The sequence below is a fragment of the Lepidochelys kempii genome, chromosome 1, assembly GCF_965140285.1.
Source record: "Lepidochelys kempii isolate rLepKem1 chromosome 1, rLepKem1.hap1, whole genome shotgun sequence".
Lineage (NCBI taxonomy): Eukaryota > Metazoa > Chordata > Testudines > Cheloniidae > Lepidochelys > Lepidochelys kempii.
This window is the reverse complement of record NC_136380.1, coordinates 103,134,053-103,150,717: the sequence shown is the minus strand read 5'-3', so window position 1 is coordinate 103,150,717 and position 16,665 is coordinate 103,134,053. Positions and strand designations below refer to the sequence as shown.

Below are 16,665 nucleotides of genomic sequence, written 5' to 3'. Positions count from 1 at the left end.
GTTAAGTGACCATCAATTGATCAACAGGAGTATTGTAAACAAGAGATTTACATAATGGGGATTGCTTAACTCTGACTCAGCAAGGTCTCAGGACATGTGATGCTTGACTCCATGGTGGAGCCAGTTTTTTTGCATTCACATGAACTGAGAGTATAAAGTAAGGGACAATGGAATCATGAGTCCACCTCTCTTCCCCCACCTATTCTGAAGGCAATGAGAATGTTTGGAAGAAAAAAGACTTTGAACTGAGGCGATTGGTACCAGGCTGAGCAGGGAAGTCAGCCTGTGTATTAAGAACTGTGAACTGCTTATAACTCCTAGTGGGGTAAGAAAAACTGCCTTCTTTGAATTGTGCTTAGTCTGACAAAGTTGAGGATTTAGACTGCAATTTTACCTTTTATTTCTTATGTAACCAATACTGACCTTTATGCTTAACATTTATAATCACTTAAAATCTTTCTGTAGTTAATAAACTTATTTTAATATTTAATCTTAACCTGTGAGTTTGCCATAAGTGCTTGGGGGATCTGCTCAGATTACGAAGCCTGGGACATGTCCATTATCCTTTGATGAAGTGGCAAACTAATTAATGAGCTTGCATTGATAAAGAAGGCCTTGAGTTATGTAAGATGGTACATATCTGGGGTACAAGGCTGGGGGAGAGGGGGATTTGCTGCTATTTCCCTGCGTATAATTCATAAGTGGCTCTGAGAGCCTGCATGCAACTTTGGGTGTGCCTTCACATGCTAATGGCTGTGTCAGAGCGAAGCCTGAAGGGGCTGCTGGCCACTAGTAGAACAGTGAGAGGGGTACCCTGACCCAGAGAGAAAAAGGGGACGCTGCGGTCCCACAGTCCAAGTTGTACCCAGGGGGGTCTGTCACAATAGGCAATCAGCATATAACTCTGCAATTAGCATTCTAAAGTGGAATACTGGCACGTCCCCTTTAACATCATGTTCCTGTTTTTAAGCCAGACAAAAGAGGGTCAATTATAGTATTACACACACAAATTTCCCTCAGTGATGCAAATATACCCAATTATCATTTAGTAATTTTTTCTTGTAGTGCCACAAACCCAATCAGAATTAGAGTCCCATTGTGCTAGACACTATATATACATATATATATATATAAAAGATACTCTCTCCCAAAAGAGCTTAAAATAAAAAAAAATAAAGCATTTCACAAATAATTCATTGATCTAATCCTGAAGTCTTACTCATAACACTTCCATTGAAATCACTGGGAGTACTGCCTGTTTGAAAGACATAATTTTTTGTTAAATTTGTATTTTTATTTTCCTTACCAGCCCATGTAGCTCCTTGAGGAACCTCAATGAAGTGTCTTCGGATTTGACCAGGCTTAAAATGCACATCAGTATATGAAAGGTCATAGTGTGAAGATTCATCTATTCTGTGAATATAATTTTAAAGTTTAATAACTTTAAAACTGAATAATCTTTTTCGAAATCTTAAAAATGCAGCTAGTGGGGTTAAAATCCCCATGGCTCATATACAGATGAGACCATGGGACATTTGTCACTTTGGATCATGATGCCCCTTGCTTGCACAAGTGCTTATTTCAAAGGGAACCTGTGTTCCATAACAGAATGAGCTTCACTGTTATTGCATGCAAAGTACATCTTTATGTCCAGAGTCTCTTCAGAGCCCATCAGCACCGGTCATAGTAATTCATGACAACTAGTTTTTGTCAGACATGAGCTCATCGCATTTCCAACAGGAGCTAGACACACCATGTTAACAGACAACATTGGCTTTAGGATTTTGGTGCCTCTTGGTGTTCCACCAATAAACTATAAATCAGCTTGTGACTCTTCACTACCCAGTCTTCATGCAGCACCACTGGGTGAGGACAATGGCATTACATTTACATTAACTCAGCTTCTCTCTCTATTGCCCCCTCTGTATTCAGGATGGGGCAATTTGCACTATTCCTTCTGGCAGAGGACTTATATTAGCTTGGATATTGAGACAAATGAAACCAGAACTGGCTGAAAGACCCAAGAAAGCAGCTAGGACAATATATCATAGTCAGATTATGTAGCCATGCACGGGGGGTAAAAAAGAAAAAAGTAAATGTTCACTGACCTTGCTGGTATAATAAGAGTTATTGGAACTCTGAACAAAGGGCCTGCATTAGGCGTTGCTATATCATAACCACATACCTGACGAATTAATCAAAATAAAAGTAGTTACACAGCATCATGTCTTAAAGCAATTTAAAATGATGTAATATGACCAGAGTGAGCTTCTATAGACTGGCTGTGGAGTATTTTGCATCTGTATCATTATTGCTCAATGAACTTAGAGGGGCTACAGGCTGAAGAGGCTTTAATCACTGCCACACCAGAAAAACATTTAAAGTACCACCAGTTTAAGAATTAGTAGGTTTTTTTTTTTTTATAAATTCAACTTTTAAAAATATTTTTAAGTAGTACATTCAGAATCCCATACTTTTTCATTGGTTTCTGCACTGTACAATCACATATGACAAGTTTAGTTACTTGGTTAGGTAAGGACTAATTTTCAGCTCAGACCTCTTCCTACACCGCTGTCTTGTGTCCCCTCTCAATCCCCCCCCCGCCGCCACCCCCTTACACTTCCATTATTGCTCTCCACACCTTGATTTTTTGTGCACACAATCCATCAAGCATTGTTTAAGTCCCAGCCTTAAATATCAGCATGGCTGAAACCATACTACCTCCAGACCCTTTGACAAATTTCTTCACTGCTACTGCAGCGCAATCAGAGACCTTAGTTTTTTATAATTGTTCTAAAAAACCTGAAGTGCTTTTTTTCTAACAAGGAAAGTTATTTTTGTTGTTCCACCAACATTTGAAAATTCCAGCTGCAATGTAATGGAAACGTTTTAGTGCCATTCTAAGTTTTGGATTCTTTGGGGGGATAGTCAACTATTTTAAAAAGGATCAATGGGGCAAAAATGAGGGAGAGAACAGAAAAGGCAAGAGAATAGTAGAACATCTGAATTGAAAGCAGCCTCCCCATTTAATTCAGTAAGACACACTTCTAACTCCACTATCCTTCTCCACATACAGGGAAGTATTAGCCACACAGGGTATGTCTACACTGGAATAAAAAAACTTGGGGCATGGCCACAGTTGGCCCAGGTCAGCTGATTCAGGCTCTAACTGCGGGTCTAAATATTGCTGTGCAGACATTTGTGCTGGGCATACTGTGGGACCCCGCCTGCCCCTGGAACATCTACACAGCAAGTTCACAGCCCTGCAGCCTGAGCCCATGAACCTCAGTCAGCTGACCCAGACCAGCTTCAGGTGTTTAATTGCTGTGTAGATATACCCACAGAGGTTCAGATATTTCAAAAAGAGATAAAAATGCTTAATTTTATTTTAAAAAACTAATAAAAACATTAAGTTATAAATATTTAGAGTTAAGACACACTGAACAGCTATGGTAAGTCTCTTGTAGTAATAAATTACAAGAGTTAACTGGAAAAATTATCTGAAATGTTAAAAAAAATCTATACTACTAGTCTGCAAAAAACGTAATTGCTTTTTGTCAATATTACAAAATTTTGCAGAAATAGGGGGCAAGGTAAAGAACATGGTTTACTTTTTTCTTACACGAAACCACAAGTTTTTCCTGTTTTAAATAAACTAACTGTGCAACAGCATTTGCTACCCAGTACAGGAGAAAGTAAAATAAATTAAAAGCTTTGGATGCTATAATCTACTAGAAAAATGATTTTTCTAAAAGCTAAATGAAAATGACCACAGCAAAGGGAGACAGCAAATACTTTTGTTTATAAATATAAGTACTTTCATACCTCTGTGTAGTGTAGTCCTTCTCTCAGACCACGTGGGTCCACACGTACATTAATATGCCTACATTGGTTCATGAGCTCTAAATGACTGGGACACTGAACCCATGCTGCATTTGAAGTTAAAGCTAAATGAAGTTGGAGAGAGATTCTTTCGGTGTTTTCTGAAACAAGATGCAATTTTTAAACTTTTAATACAATAATCCAAACAAATGTTTAGGCGCCACAGTAACAAAAAAAAAAAATGTCCACCAATGTGTGCATGTCTCACTATTAACGGTGGGAACCCACTCCTTGAAACCTTTAAAGAAGCTGCTTTTATTGTTAGAAGTGCCACTGAAAATTACCTTTCAGAAACAAAAAAGATGTTTGACTTGATAATGGGATGCACTCCCTTAGACAAAAATGGTTACCATTTCTCTTGGATAGGCAGCACCATCACCATGAGTGAATTCTGGTGCTCTCAGCTGGAAACCCTTCTTCCTACCAACCCTCAATGAAATTCTCAGAACCATTTCAGTAAAACGCAATTTTTTTTTTTAAAAGGACTCCACCTATGATCATCTGAGGCTATGTCTACACTTGGAGCTGGGGCTGTGATATCCAGCTCTCACTGAGCTAGCATGCAAACAGTAATAGTGTAGCCACAGTAGCAACGGCAGCACAGGCTAGTCGCCCCAATCACATACCCATGGGGTCCAGGCAGGTCTGTACTTGGCACAGCTAACCCATGCCACCACTGCCCAGGCTACTTCACTATTTTTAGCATGCTACCTCAATGAGAGCTAGTGCAAATATGTCTACTCAAGCTGGGAATGACACCCCTAACTCCCAGGGCAGACATAGCCTAAATACAGAAATAGTTTTCCTTCCCCATTCACCTTTTTCAGGTCCTCCACTGCAGTGTAAAAATCAATGCATTCACCATGCTGTAACATCATCTCTAATGTAACTAAGGCTAAGATTTTGTCATGCATATTTTTAGTAAAAGTCACAGACAGGTCACAAGCAATAAAGAAAAATTCATGGAAGTCTATGACCTATTCATGACTTTTACTAAAATATGTAAAATGGGGAGCTCCCGGGGCACCCCCTTCCACCCGCTGTGGCTGGGAGCTCAGAGTCCCCAGCCATCATGGGCGGTGGGGGGATCCTGCAGCTCCCAGGCGCTGCGGCTCAAGTCAAGGAGGTCTCTGGAAGTGTCAGATTCCGTGACAAAAATCACAGCCCTAAACATAACTGTATCAGAACTAAAAGATCACTGTAACAGAACTATTCAATATTTAAGAATTGTATTATATCCAAATTTGTATGAAATAACTTTTGAAAAGGCATTGATACTCAAACTTCTGAAAGGAATACTTCCCAATGACAAGTTTCAAACAGGACCTTCAGAGATTAACAGAACATTGTGAGAAGAAGAATGCTTACTTATAATCACTACTAGATGCAACATGTTGAGCATTTATCTTAGAAATCTGCCAAATGAAAAACATTGGCCTTTATTTTGTTAATCTGTGGTTTATACCTATATCTTGGAAACAGTCCTCTATGACACCGAGAAGGATAAAATAAGAAAGTCCCAATGGAAAACAATCTCGCCGTGGCTCAGCAAGCCAGTCCTCTTTTGGATGCAGTTATCTATGCTCCAGAATCTAGAGGCTTGTCTATTATAGAAAAGTTACATGAGGTTTAACTAAATTAACATTAAAGCTTGTATTGGTGAATTACCGAATTAAACTAAACCAATTTAAGCAAGGGTTAAACTGGTTTTCATAGATTTAAGAACCACTGTAATCATCTAGTCCCACCTCCTGCAGACCTTAGGACTTCCATGAATTAATTTCAGTTTGAAGTAGAAAAACATCCAAACCTGATTAAAAGTGGTCAGTGATGGACTTGACCCAACCCTTTGTTAAGTTGTTCCAATGATTAATTAGCCTCGCTGTCAAAAAAAATTTTTTGGCCTTATTTCCAGGTGAATTTCAACTTTCAGCCACTGGATCTTATCTTCTTATTTACTAGATTGAAGAGCACCCTATTATGAGATTTCTGTTCTAGGTACTTATAAATTGATCAAGTCATCCCTTAACCTTCTCCTTGAAAAACTGATTGAGTACTCCCTTGATCTCTCCCATGCTTTCCAATCCTTTAGTCCAGCAGCTCTTAGACTGTAGGTCGGGACCCCAAAGTGGGTCACGACCCTGTTTTAACTGGGGTCACCAGGGCTGGTGTTAGACTTGCCGGGGCCCAGGGCCAAGCCAAAGCCCGAGCCCCACCTCCCAGGGCCTAAGCCGAAGCCCGAGGGCTTCAGACCTTGGTGGCAAGGCTGAGGGTTACAGGCCTCCCGTGTGGGGCTGAAGCCCTTGGGCTTCAGCTTTGGCTTCCCCCCACCCAGGGCGGTGGGGCTCGGGCTTTGACCTGCCCTCCTGAGGTGGTGTAGTAACTTTTGTTGTCAGAAGGGGGTCGCAGTGCAATGAAGTTTGAGAATCCCTACTAATCATTCTCCTGGCTTTTCTCTGAACCCTCTCCAATTTTTCAGCATCCTTCTTGAAGTGTATACAGGACAGCACGGGACACAGTGTTCCAGCAGCAGTAACACCACTGCCAAATAGCAAGGTAAATATCACTTCCTTACTCCCAGTCATTATTCCCATTTATAGGTCCAAGGGTTGCCTTAGCTCTTTTCATCAAAGCATCGCACTGTGAGCTCCTACTCAGTTTATTATTTACTGTGAAAACCAAGCCTTTCTCAGTCACTGCTTGGCAGGACAGAGTCCCTCACCCTGTAAATATAGTCTATATTCTTTGCTCCTAAATATATAACCTTACATTTGTCCAAATTAAAATGTATATCGACTGCCCAGTTTACCAAGCAATCCAGATTGCTCTGTATTAGTGACCCATCTTCTTCGTTATTTACCATCCCCAGTCTTCAGATCATCTACAAACTATATCAGCAATGATTTTGTTTTCTTCCAATGCCGCACTAGAAACACAATGACTGCTCAATGACTCCCCATTTACAACATTTTGAGACCTGTCAGTTAACCATTTCTTAAATCAATTTAATTTGCCATGTTAATTTTGTATCATTCTAGTTTCTTAAAATGTAGTGGGGTACCAAATGAAATGTTTACAGAAGTCTAAATACTTCAACACTTATCTTTATCATCCAAGTTTGTAAACACAAAAAAAAAAATATCTAGTTAGTTTGACACTTATTTTCCATGAATCCATGTTTACTGGTATTACATTACCCTCTTAATTATTTATTAAAAAAAGAGTCCTGCATCACCCATTACATTATTTTGGCCATTAGAAGTGCATTTGGCATTTACACTGGTTTAACTAGATCAATTTTATATCTCTTAAGTTAAAAAAGTGTGCAACTTTTGTAATGTAGACCAAACCTAAATTTCCATCTAAAATAATGGAATCTCCATTAATATTGCAAGATAATCAGGGATTACCTCATCTGCACTCAATCCCTTGAATGAAGTCTTCTAGAGGAGAGCCTCCTCTTGGGAGACTGAGGCAACAAAATATACAGATAAATAGTAAGGAATCTGAAAGCAGCTCAAAGTGTGGGAGTAACATACAGGACCCTTAAGCGTACAAGCCAGACAACCTGTACCAAATTAAGGGAGGCAACTGTTCCAGGTATAAATGCCCACACAGAACCAAATTCAGAATTGAGCACTTTATTCTGGGAAACCAATTTTAAAAAGGCACCCAAATGAGCCAATCAAGGTGATTTAGTAACTGTTTTCCTTCTAGTTTCAAAGGTAAATTACAAAGTAAAAAAGAGCAACACAAAGCTTCTTTAGAGATTAACGGAGGCAAATTAGCAGACTGAATATATTTACTCTCACAAAAGCCATGTCTCAGGGTGTAAAACAACACTCTGTAAAACAAAAAACTATGCACTGATAGGGACGACTCCCCCTAAAACAGAGAAGACACTTGGTTGGACACAATTGAGAGATGATGAAGGCCAAGATATATACCTCCTGAATCCAGACTTCAAAAGATCCAAGTATTGAATCATGACTTAAGCGCACTACAGCACACAACAATACTAAAATCCCAAAACTACCCTAACTTAACTATACACAAAAGTGTTAGAGAAAAAGCTAGAAATCTGATTTAAAAAACTTTAAAAAGAAGGACTTCTGCAACTACTGATCACAGAAAAAGAACTGATGGAAGTGCAAGTGCTTTATATAGAACTTCGACCCTGAAAGTTTGGGGCCACAAGAGGTCATGTCCAGGAATTAGTTATTTCTCAACTAAGTGCTTTCACATTTGAAAAAGTATACATTCCCATAGAGGGCTACATAAGATGCAAAAATTGAAGTTTTAAATTCACACAGATTATTCAAGTTAGAGGAAATTTTAAAATGTTTTGAATATTTTCCCCACGTTCATTTAAAACACTTGATATTTTTCATTTCAAATTTCTCCAAAAGAAAGACAGACATGCTTGAGTTAAAAACATGAAGGACTTCACCCTCCAAATGAAACTGAAAAAACAGAGACTAAAACCAAGGGTTTAGAATGGAAAAGTATCTTGATTAAGCTGTGTTATCACGGGAAAAACAACCTTGGTTCAACTATTGAAACTATAATTAAGAGTAGCAGCTTTTTTATAATACAGGTACATGACATAACTCACTACATCTTTTTTTTCCCATTTAAATGTATAATATCGTTATCAAGTGTTTAGCTAATTGTGTGATCTTTAGACCCAAGTCCTCATCAAATTTACACAATAACATTCCTAAACATGTTTATATAACCAGCTTCTTCCCTACCTGTATTCTCAGGAAAAACAGGTTCTATGCCAACCCCACAGTCAGAAGGTGCAGCTATCTGGACAGGATCTCTGAGGTAGATTCCACGGTTGTTTCCAACAGTAACAGTAAAACCTATTTTACTTGTGAATGATGAATTTTGAATGAGGTAGTCATAGGCTTTATCAACCTATTGAGAAAAGACAGTGTTCCAATATACCCATTTAACCCTACAGTAGTCACAATAGAAAATACCCAACTTCTAGATGAAGTTTTTAGAAAGCATAGCCACTAATGGTAGGGCAACAAAAGGGTCTAGTATTTGAATCACAATGGTTATACCTTATCTCCTATGCCAGCAGACATTGCGAGTACTGCAGTGCTCTAAAACAGCCTACAGTGGCTATGCACAACATTGCAAGAAGGAACTGCATTCAATATGCCTTGATAAGGTGTCCTTGCTGGAGGTAGGGCATCTTTGGGCATATTACATAGAATTCACTTTCTCCAATGAGGAAAAAATGATCTAAAGACGTGGGGCAAAATTTCAAAAAAGTACCATTTTCAAAATGGACTTAGTTTCAGTAATTTCCAGTAAGATTTAGGAGCCTAAATATAACCATTAGGATTCACATGCTGATCCCCTGTGTTGCACTACCATTAGTCCCTATGCTTTGTGAAACACCATATGCTATGCTTCGGAACCCAAGTCTTACTGAAAGCCAATGACGCAGGGATTATTGAAAATTTTACCTGTAATTAGTTTTCAGATAGGCAGTATAGTAAATATAGATGGTGTTATAGACACCGTGTTCACAATTGTCTTAGTATATTTCAAATTTTTTTTATTTTGTGTTTTAATTTGCCATTTAAAAAAAATATTGGTGAATTGGGCTCCAGCGAAACTCCTTGCTAGGAAAAACAAACAAAAGAAATAAACACCACCAAAGCGAAGAACTAGGAAGCAGCAGATTCAGCATAAACCCACAAGCTAACTTTTAGGATGAAACAAGCGGTATTTTCATTCAATGCTTTTGTTATCATATCTAATGAAGTCATTCTACTTAAATACACAAAGTAATCTAAGTATATAATCTGTTCACTGTAAGAACTTTTTTAGAGCCAGTTTCCTATTTGTGTGGATTACTGCACAGCAAAGAGAAAAGCGATTCAGAAAGAAAAAAAAGTGTGATTATAATTGTGTAGCACTTGCAACTACTTAACTTTTTTCCTCCCCAAGTGACCAGATTTCAAGTTGACAATATCCCTTTAAAGTTGATAATTTGTATAATTTTTGCATCTATGCTGTTAAGTACCTGGATAATACCATGTCCTTGTGCAAACACTTCTATATTTTCAGCCTTCGCTGCAGTATTTTCTAAAGCTCTTCTGACAGAATGAACAGTATAATGAACATCATTAGCTTTGAGTCCTGAAATTAAAGTGTTATTGATAAAATATTAAAGAACATGAAGATTCAACACTATTAACTCTTATTAAATGTAAGAAACATAGGTTGCTTCAGTAATATTACTGGATTTCAATTTACAAAATTGTGCAAGAATGAAAAGACAAAAATTTATCTCTAACAAAGAGACACAATATTCATTACCTGATAGTACTAAAGCAATGCCTCCACATGCATTAGGTGAAGACATAGATGTGCCATTCATGAGCTGTGTTCCTCGTAAAGTCCAGTTAGGAACAGAAGCAATAGCTCCTCCTGGCGCACTGATACTCACTCCAAGGGCTCCATCGGTACTAAAAAGTTTTGATACAATTATTGAAATCCAAATCTCTGTTTATACAACCATTTCACATTAAAGCTATCATACTATTATATTTAATAAGTATTTCAGTGTTCATCTGCCAACGCTACTGTACATGGACTACCAAATTTGAAAACGATTTTGATATTAAACAATTCTTTTTAAAAGCATTTTCATACTATTCAGTCATGACTTGACTATAAAAACTTCACTTAGGAGAAAATAAATATTAAACTCCTATAACACTGAATATTTTTAGAACTGGTAGAACAGATTATTTTTACTTATCACAGGCTCCAGTTTGTCAAATGAACAAATTTCCTAACCAAAAGTTAGGCATCCAATATTGTATTTCAAGTCATTTTAGATGCCTAATCTGTTAGGTACTCAAGTATAAACGTCAAGCACATGACAAATGTACATCCCCTAATTTTTTCCTACAAAAATAATAGCAGCAAGTGAGAGCAAAAGGGGATGCAAAAGTAAGAGCTTTAATTTCACTTTAAAGGTCACTTCCACACTTTAAAGTTTAAAGGCAATGCCCTGAACTGAGGCACAGCACAGAGGCCTATCGCGGCTTTAAGATGGTTCTGGGATGTTTCAGGGACTGGAAAGGCCCCTGGCACAATCCAGACAGACTCTGGGGCCTTTCTTAAGGCCTTGTCTACGCTTCAAAATTAAGTTGACCTAAGCACAGCCACCAAGGGTATGTCTTCACTACCCGCCGCATCGGCGGGCAGCGATCGATCCAGTGGGGATCAATTTATCACATCTAATCTAGACACGATAAATCTACCCCTGAGCTCTCTACTGTCAACTCCTGTACTCTAGTGCCACGAGAGGAGCAGGCAGAGTCAACAGGGAGAGCGGCAGCAGTTGACTCACTGCAGTGGAGACACCACAGTAAGTCAATCTAAGTATGTCGACTTCAGCTACATTATTCACGTAGTTGAAGTTGCATAACTTAGATTGATCCCCCCAGTGTAGACCAGGGCCAAGTAATTACCACTTCTGTCAGTGGTGCGTGTCCTGACCAGGAACTCTTCCACCAACTTAAATGTGAGAGATATCGTAGGATGGGGTGTGACAGCCAACAGACAACGTAAATCACAGTGTCTACCCTAACTACATCAACTTAAGCACTACACCTCTCGCAGAAGTGGAATTATTAGGTTGATATAGTGGGCAACTTACATCAGCAGGAGCAATGTTGTAGTGTAGACACTTACAGAGTTAGGTCAACGCAAGCCGCCTTATGTTGACATAACTATAGCGTATACCATGCCTAAGTAACTGCTGCCTCACCTCTATGCTGCTCTATGGACTGGTGGCAGCTCTGCCTGGAATCTCTACAACACTTCATGCTGCAACACCATCCTGGAATGCCCATCCTGTGGGCCTTGCCATAGGATCCTTGGGAGACAGCCTTATAGCAATCTTCTTCCCACAATGCCTGTGCAATCTCCAACCTGGGGTTTTTAGGGCCCCTTTGTGCTGTTCTTTTTTGAACTCTATTGTAGTCTTGGCCTTCACAGCATCCTCTCGTAAAGAGTTCCACAGGTTGACTGTGCATTGTGTGAAGAAATATTTCCTTTTGTTTTAAACCTGCTGCCTATTACTTTCATTTGGTGAACCCTGGTTCTTGTGTTATGAGAAGGGGTAAATAACACTTCCTTATTTACTTTCTCCACACCAGTCATGATTTTATAGACCTCAGTCATTTCCCCCCTTAGTTGTCCTTTTCCAAGCTGAAAAGTCCCAGTCTCATTAATCTCTCCTCATACAGAAGCCGTTCCATACCCCTAATCATTTTTGTTGCCCTTTTCTGAACCTTTCTGAATTCCAATATATCTTTTTTGAGATGGGGCAACCACATCTGCATGCAGTATTCAAGATGTGGGCATACCATGGATTTATATAGAGGCAATATGATATTATCTGTCTCATTATCTATCCCTTTCTTAATGATTCCCAGCATTGTTTGCTTTTTTGACTGCCGCTGCACACTGAGTGGATGTTGTCAGAGAACTCTCCACAATGACTCCAAGATCTCTTTCTTGAGTGGTAACAGCTAATTTAGACCCCATTGATTTTATATGTAAGAAACTATATAAGTGAAGACCAAGCTAACTGAACTTTAGGTCCCTACGGTCTTCTTTGCACTCTGGCTTCCTCAAACCTAGAGTACAATGAAGGGGACACTTTGTATTCCCCAGGCCAGCAATTGGAAAGATTTTTGCCAACTCCTCCCACCCCCGTGGCCACTTAGAAGCAGAGACTCCGGACATAAAATGGACCATTGTTCAACTTAAGTCTTCTTGGAGGTCTTCCAGACAAACGAATCAGGTTTACATTTTTTGGGAATCCTCCTGGACCTTGAGGTTCAATTGCAAATAAAAATATGCCCATACGGCTCCTTTATGACAAAAGTGTTACCTAAAAAAAGTTTTCCTGACCTTTTTAAAAACAATGTATGTAAAACGTTATTTCTGGATTTTTTTCTTTTTTGCCCTCATTTGGCAAAGATGTCTGACGCATTTAAATAGCAATGGCACATGAAACTGAAATCTGAGTTGCAGTTCTCATTGCCCCCAAATAAGAGGAAAAGGATTACAAATTCTTAATCTAAACCTCCACATTTTCCCTCTTCAATTGTAAGCTTGCTGCAGAAATCTGAATCGTATGAGATTCAATATGTCTAATCATTTAGCCAAGCAAAAGAAGTGGAGGTCTGATATTTTTGCTCTTTGCAAGAACACACAATTTCTTTAGATCTTTGAGGCCATATTTATATATCATAAAAGGCAAACTATTTTTGCTTTCCAATTCACCTTTAATGGCCCATGCAAAATCCTCAAACAGGGTCTGCATGTTGAGCGACGTGATCTGTACCGAGACGAACTAAGCGTCAATTTGAATTGTAGATCCCTTTTGCTCACTCTCCAAACAGCACTCACAGTTACTGGAAAGCTGCAACTACACACAAACTAACAAACAGAAGCCTGACATAAACTCCAGAAAAGGCCAGACAGAATCTTCCTCACAGTAGTGTTTGTTAGCTTCAACAGCTTTTAGTAGTATTAACATTTTTCTTTGAGGGAGCAACAGATGACAACTACAGATAGCTACAGAGCAAACTTTCACTAACCACAAGAACAAAGGAATCAATAAAGGAGAGCAATGGTACTCTAACATTTCCCTGAGGTATACTGCGAATGCTTTGTGGAAAAGCAATTTGAAGTGCTGCAACATCCTAAGCATTAAGAGCCACAGGAGGTTTGATTTCTAAGAAAGGGTGTCCGTCCTAAAAGCTTCTCACTGGAAAATTACACTTATTTGCTACTGTCTTCTGACAAGCTTGGATTCTACAGTTAAAATCAGCCATGCAGCCTGTGAACTTGTGGATTATACATAACCTACCTAGGGCCTCTGGAAGACCAAGTATACTGGTTCGCTGGTAGTTTCTCTCTCAAAGAATATTCAGCAACCATCATATCAGGTGATACATATGCACCAACACCTATTAAAAAATATTAGTATTCTCAACTTTAGAACGATGCAAGATCTTAAAAACAACCTTGTCTGTAGCCTACAGCATACACAAAAATAACTTTAAATAAGCAGTACGTATATTTTAACTATTTTAATGTGGAAAACAATTACATTTTTTAGAAACATTGTAAGCTTCAGCTAGCATAAAGTTTGACAGATATTGAGAAAAGTTAAGTTTTTCTTCAGTAAAGTTTTGTACTTTAGAGAGTAAATTTGAAGGCCAAGCAGGCATTGTATATAGTAGCAACTATGATATGTTCTGTGCCTATTTCAGTCTCTACCCTTTGTCATTATAAATACACACACACAGCAGAACCCCATTTATCTGACCCACCCTTAACCAGCTCTCTGCATTTACCAAAACGACCAGGACTCCAGGGCCAAAAGTGGGCGACCTCTCCTGCGGCCAATAGATGGCACTGCAGCATCACCTTTTCACATTCACTGGTTTATCTGATCTGGCCCCTGTCCCAATTAGACCGGATAAACAGGGTTCTACCATGTATTATATATATATATATTTAAAAACACATTTATTCAAGTGCAATAGTACACATTCATGTTCCAAGTTCTTAATTGTCTCAGATGACAAATTCCAAAGGTCTTGGAAAACAGAATCTTGACAAGACAAACACGGGCAAAGCAAAGCCTGTAAGGTTTCAGAAGTCACATGCTTGTAGTAAAATGAGACATGAGAACAAGTGGTACGGAAACAATTTACAACGTCCGTCACAGCATAGCTATATACGTTGTGAGAACAGGTTTCCCCAAAAGAATTATTTTAGGTTAAGTATATTGCATTGACGACCTTCCAGCCAAAGTATAATTGTCTGGGCCTAGCTAATAGTTTTCCTCACTTTAAGCAAGCAACCCTAAATTCATCTCGTTGGAATTTGCTCTCCTGCCCATGTCTGTCCTATAGCCAACCCTTTAGAAAAAAAGATTTCCCCGGAATACCAAGATTTACGTCAGGATTTAGTCACACTGATGTATACAATTTCTGTTACTATTAATGGGATAAACAAAGTTATTTTCACCTGAAGATTTCAAAATACTCAAAAAAAATCCATGAGGTAAGGGCTTGTCTTCACTGGAACAGCGTGAGTTACTACACTTGAGCTACTCCATTTGACCTAGTCTTAAGTTAGCCTATCTTGACTAAGAGCAGGCACAATGCGAAACACTTGAGCAACAGAGCTGTAGTGCCATAGTGTAAATAGTTCCCACATCGGTGGAAGGGACTTTTCCATCAATGTTGTACAGCCATCTCTCTGAAAAGCAGTAGACAGGTTGAATGCATAATTCTGCCACTGACCTACCTGTGTCTACACCAAGGGTTAGACTGAACTAGTTACGGCACCCAGGATGTGAAATTTTTCATGGCTCTGAGCAACGTAGCTAAATCAATCTAATGTTTAGGAATATATCCGACCTTAGTCTACATTACAAAGTTTTGCCGGCACAGATATATCAGTTATATCCCCAGTGCAGACATAACTATGCTGACAGAAGAGTGCTTTTGTCAGATTAGCTAATGTCATTCAGACAGATGGTGTAGCTAAACCAGCACAACTCCATGTGTCAGCTTATGCTGCATCGCCACAAGGGGGTTCTGCTGGCATATGCTGTGTAGTGTACACAGAGAAGCCCTAGCTTATGGAAGCAGCACTCAAGCTTCAACCCATATCAATGATGAGCCAACCAGCTTGATTTTAAAGGACCATTAAACCTGAGCTAGAGATTTGTGTAGATGAATGGAAGTTTAGTTGCAGCAACACCTGAGTTATACCTCAAGCTAACTCTGCAGCAAAGACAAGCCAAAAAAAGTTATTCCCATTATGCCGAAGGGCCAACTAAACCTCTCTATGTTCTCTCAAGGTGAGAGTGAGTCACGTGCAGAGCTCTGAACAGAACCCACAAGTTCAACTCCAGACTCCTGCTCCAATTATTCGACATACTAACTTGTCTTTGTAAAAAAAAAAACAAAAACAAAACATGTTTAGTGATAATGATAACATTAATGATCTTAAAATGTGTTGTTCTTTTTAGAATGATGTTTTCAGTATTTTCATTGACTACTAGTTTATCAGATGTATCACAGCCAACAGGAAGAACAAGTTTTGATTCCAAGAATAGCTTTTGACAGATGTTACATTGTAGTTGGATGGATTTTTTTTTCAGGAATATCTCTGGACAAATGCCAAATTTTAGATCCAAGTTACAAAGCTGGGATTCATTAGGAAAAAAAAGAGGCAGCATATCAGGGTATCTGACCTAACATTAGAAACAGTGTGTTTTTCCCCAGTCAAAATGTATCTTCTGAGTCTAAGATACTTTGAAAGAGATAAATCGGGATCAAACTTAGCTGTATCTACAAACTACATTTTGCTAATTGCCAGATGATCAATGACGTGAGTGAATGAGTCTTTTTTAAAATACAGACAATTACACTTATGAAGCATTTTAAGGACTAGTTTGACTATTTGTAAGGCTTGCCTTCTACAAGTTTATTAAAAATAAAAAATCAAGACAAATTGCCTGGCAGCCTCATGTATTCTTCTGCACAGTCAGCAGCCAGGTATTATTAGTAGCAAATATTGTCCAATTCCACCCAAAGGAGGAGGAAGAGGCTGTTTTTTGTTTACAGTACAAATTTACTACACATTCAGACTAGACAGCAGGCTTCTGAACATTAACAAAAAACAAATCTCAGTTGCCACACATGTACA

At 38.8% G+C, this 16,665-nt stretch overlaps 1 protein-coding gene across 2 annotated transcripts in view; it reads right to left on the bottom strand.

Annotated features, from left to right (window-relative positions):
• Positions 1-16,665, bottom strand: part of TPP2 (tripeptidyl peptidase 2) — a 75,529-nt gene that overhangs the window by 37,986 nt on the left and 20,878 nt on the right. For both annotated transcript variants that reach the window (XM_073348954.2, XM_073348965.2), the window contains exons 10-16: positions 13,805-13,904; positions 10,228-10,376; positions 9,932-10,047; positions 8,637-8,805; positions 3,826-3,983; positions 2,109-2,185; positions 1,307-1,413 (exon numbers count right to left, since the gene is read on the bottom strand). In XM_073348954.2, the coding sequence (XP_073205055.1) occupies positions 1,307-1,413; positions 2,109-2,185; positions 3,826-3,983; positions 8,637-8,805; positions 9,932-10,047; positions 10,228-10,376; positions 13,805-13,904 (876 nt within the window). The remainder of the gene's footprint in view (positions 1-1,306; positions 1,414-2,108; positions 2,186-3,825; positions 3,984-8,636; positions 8,806-9,931; positions 10,048-10,227; positions 10,377-13,804; positions 13,905-16,665) is intronic.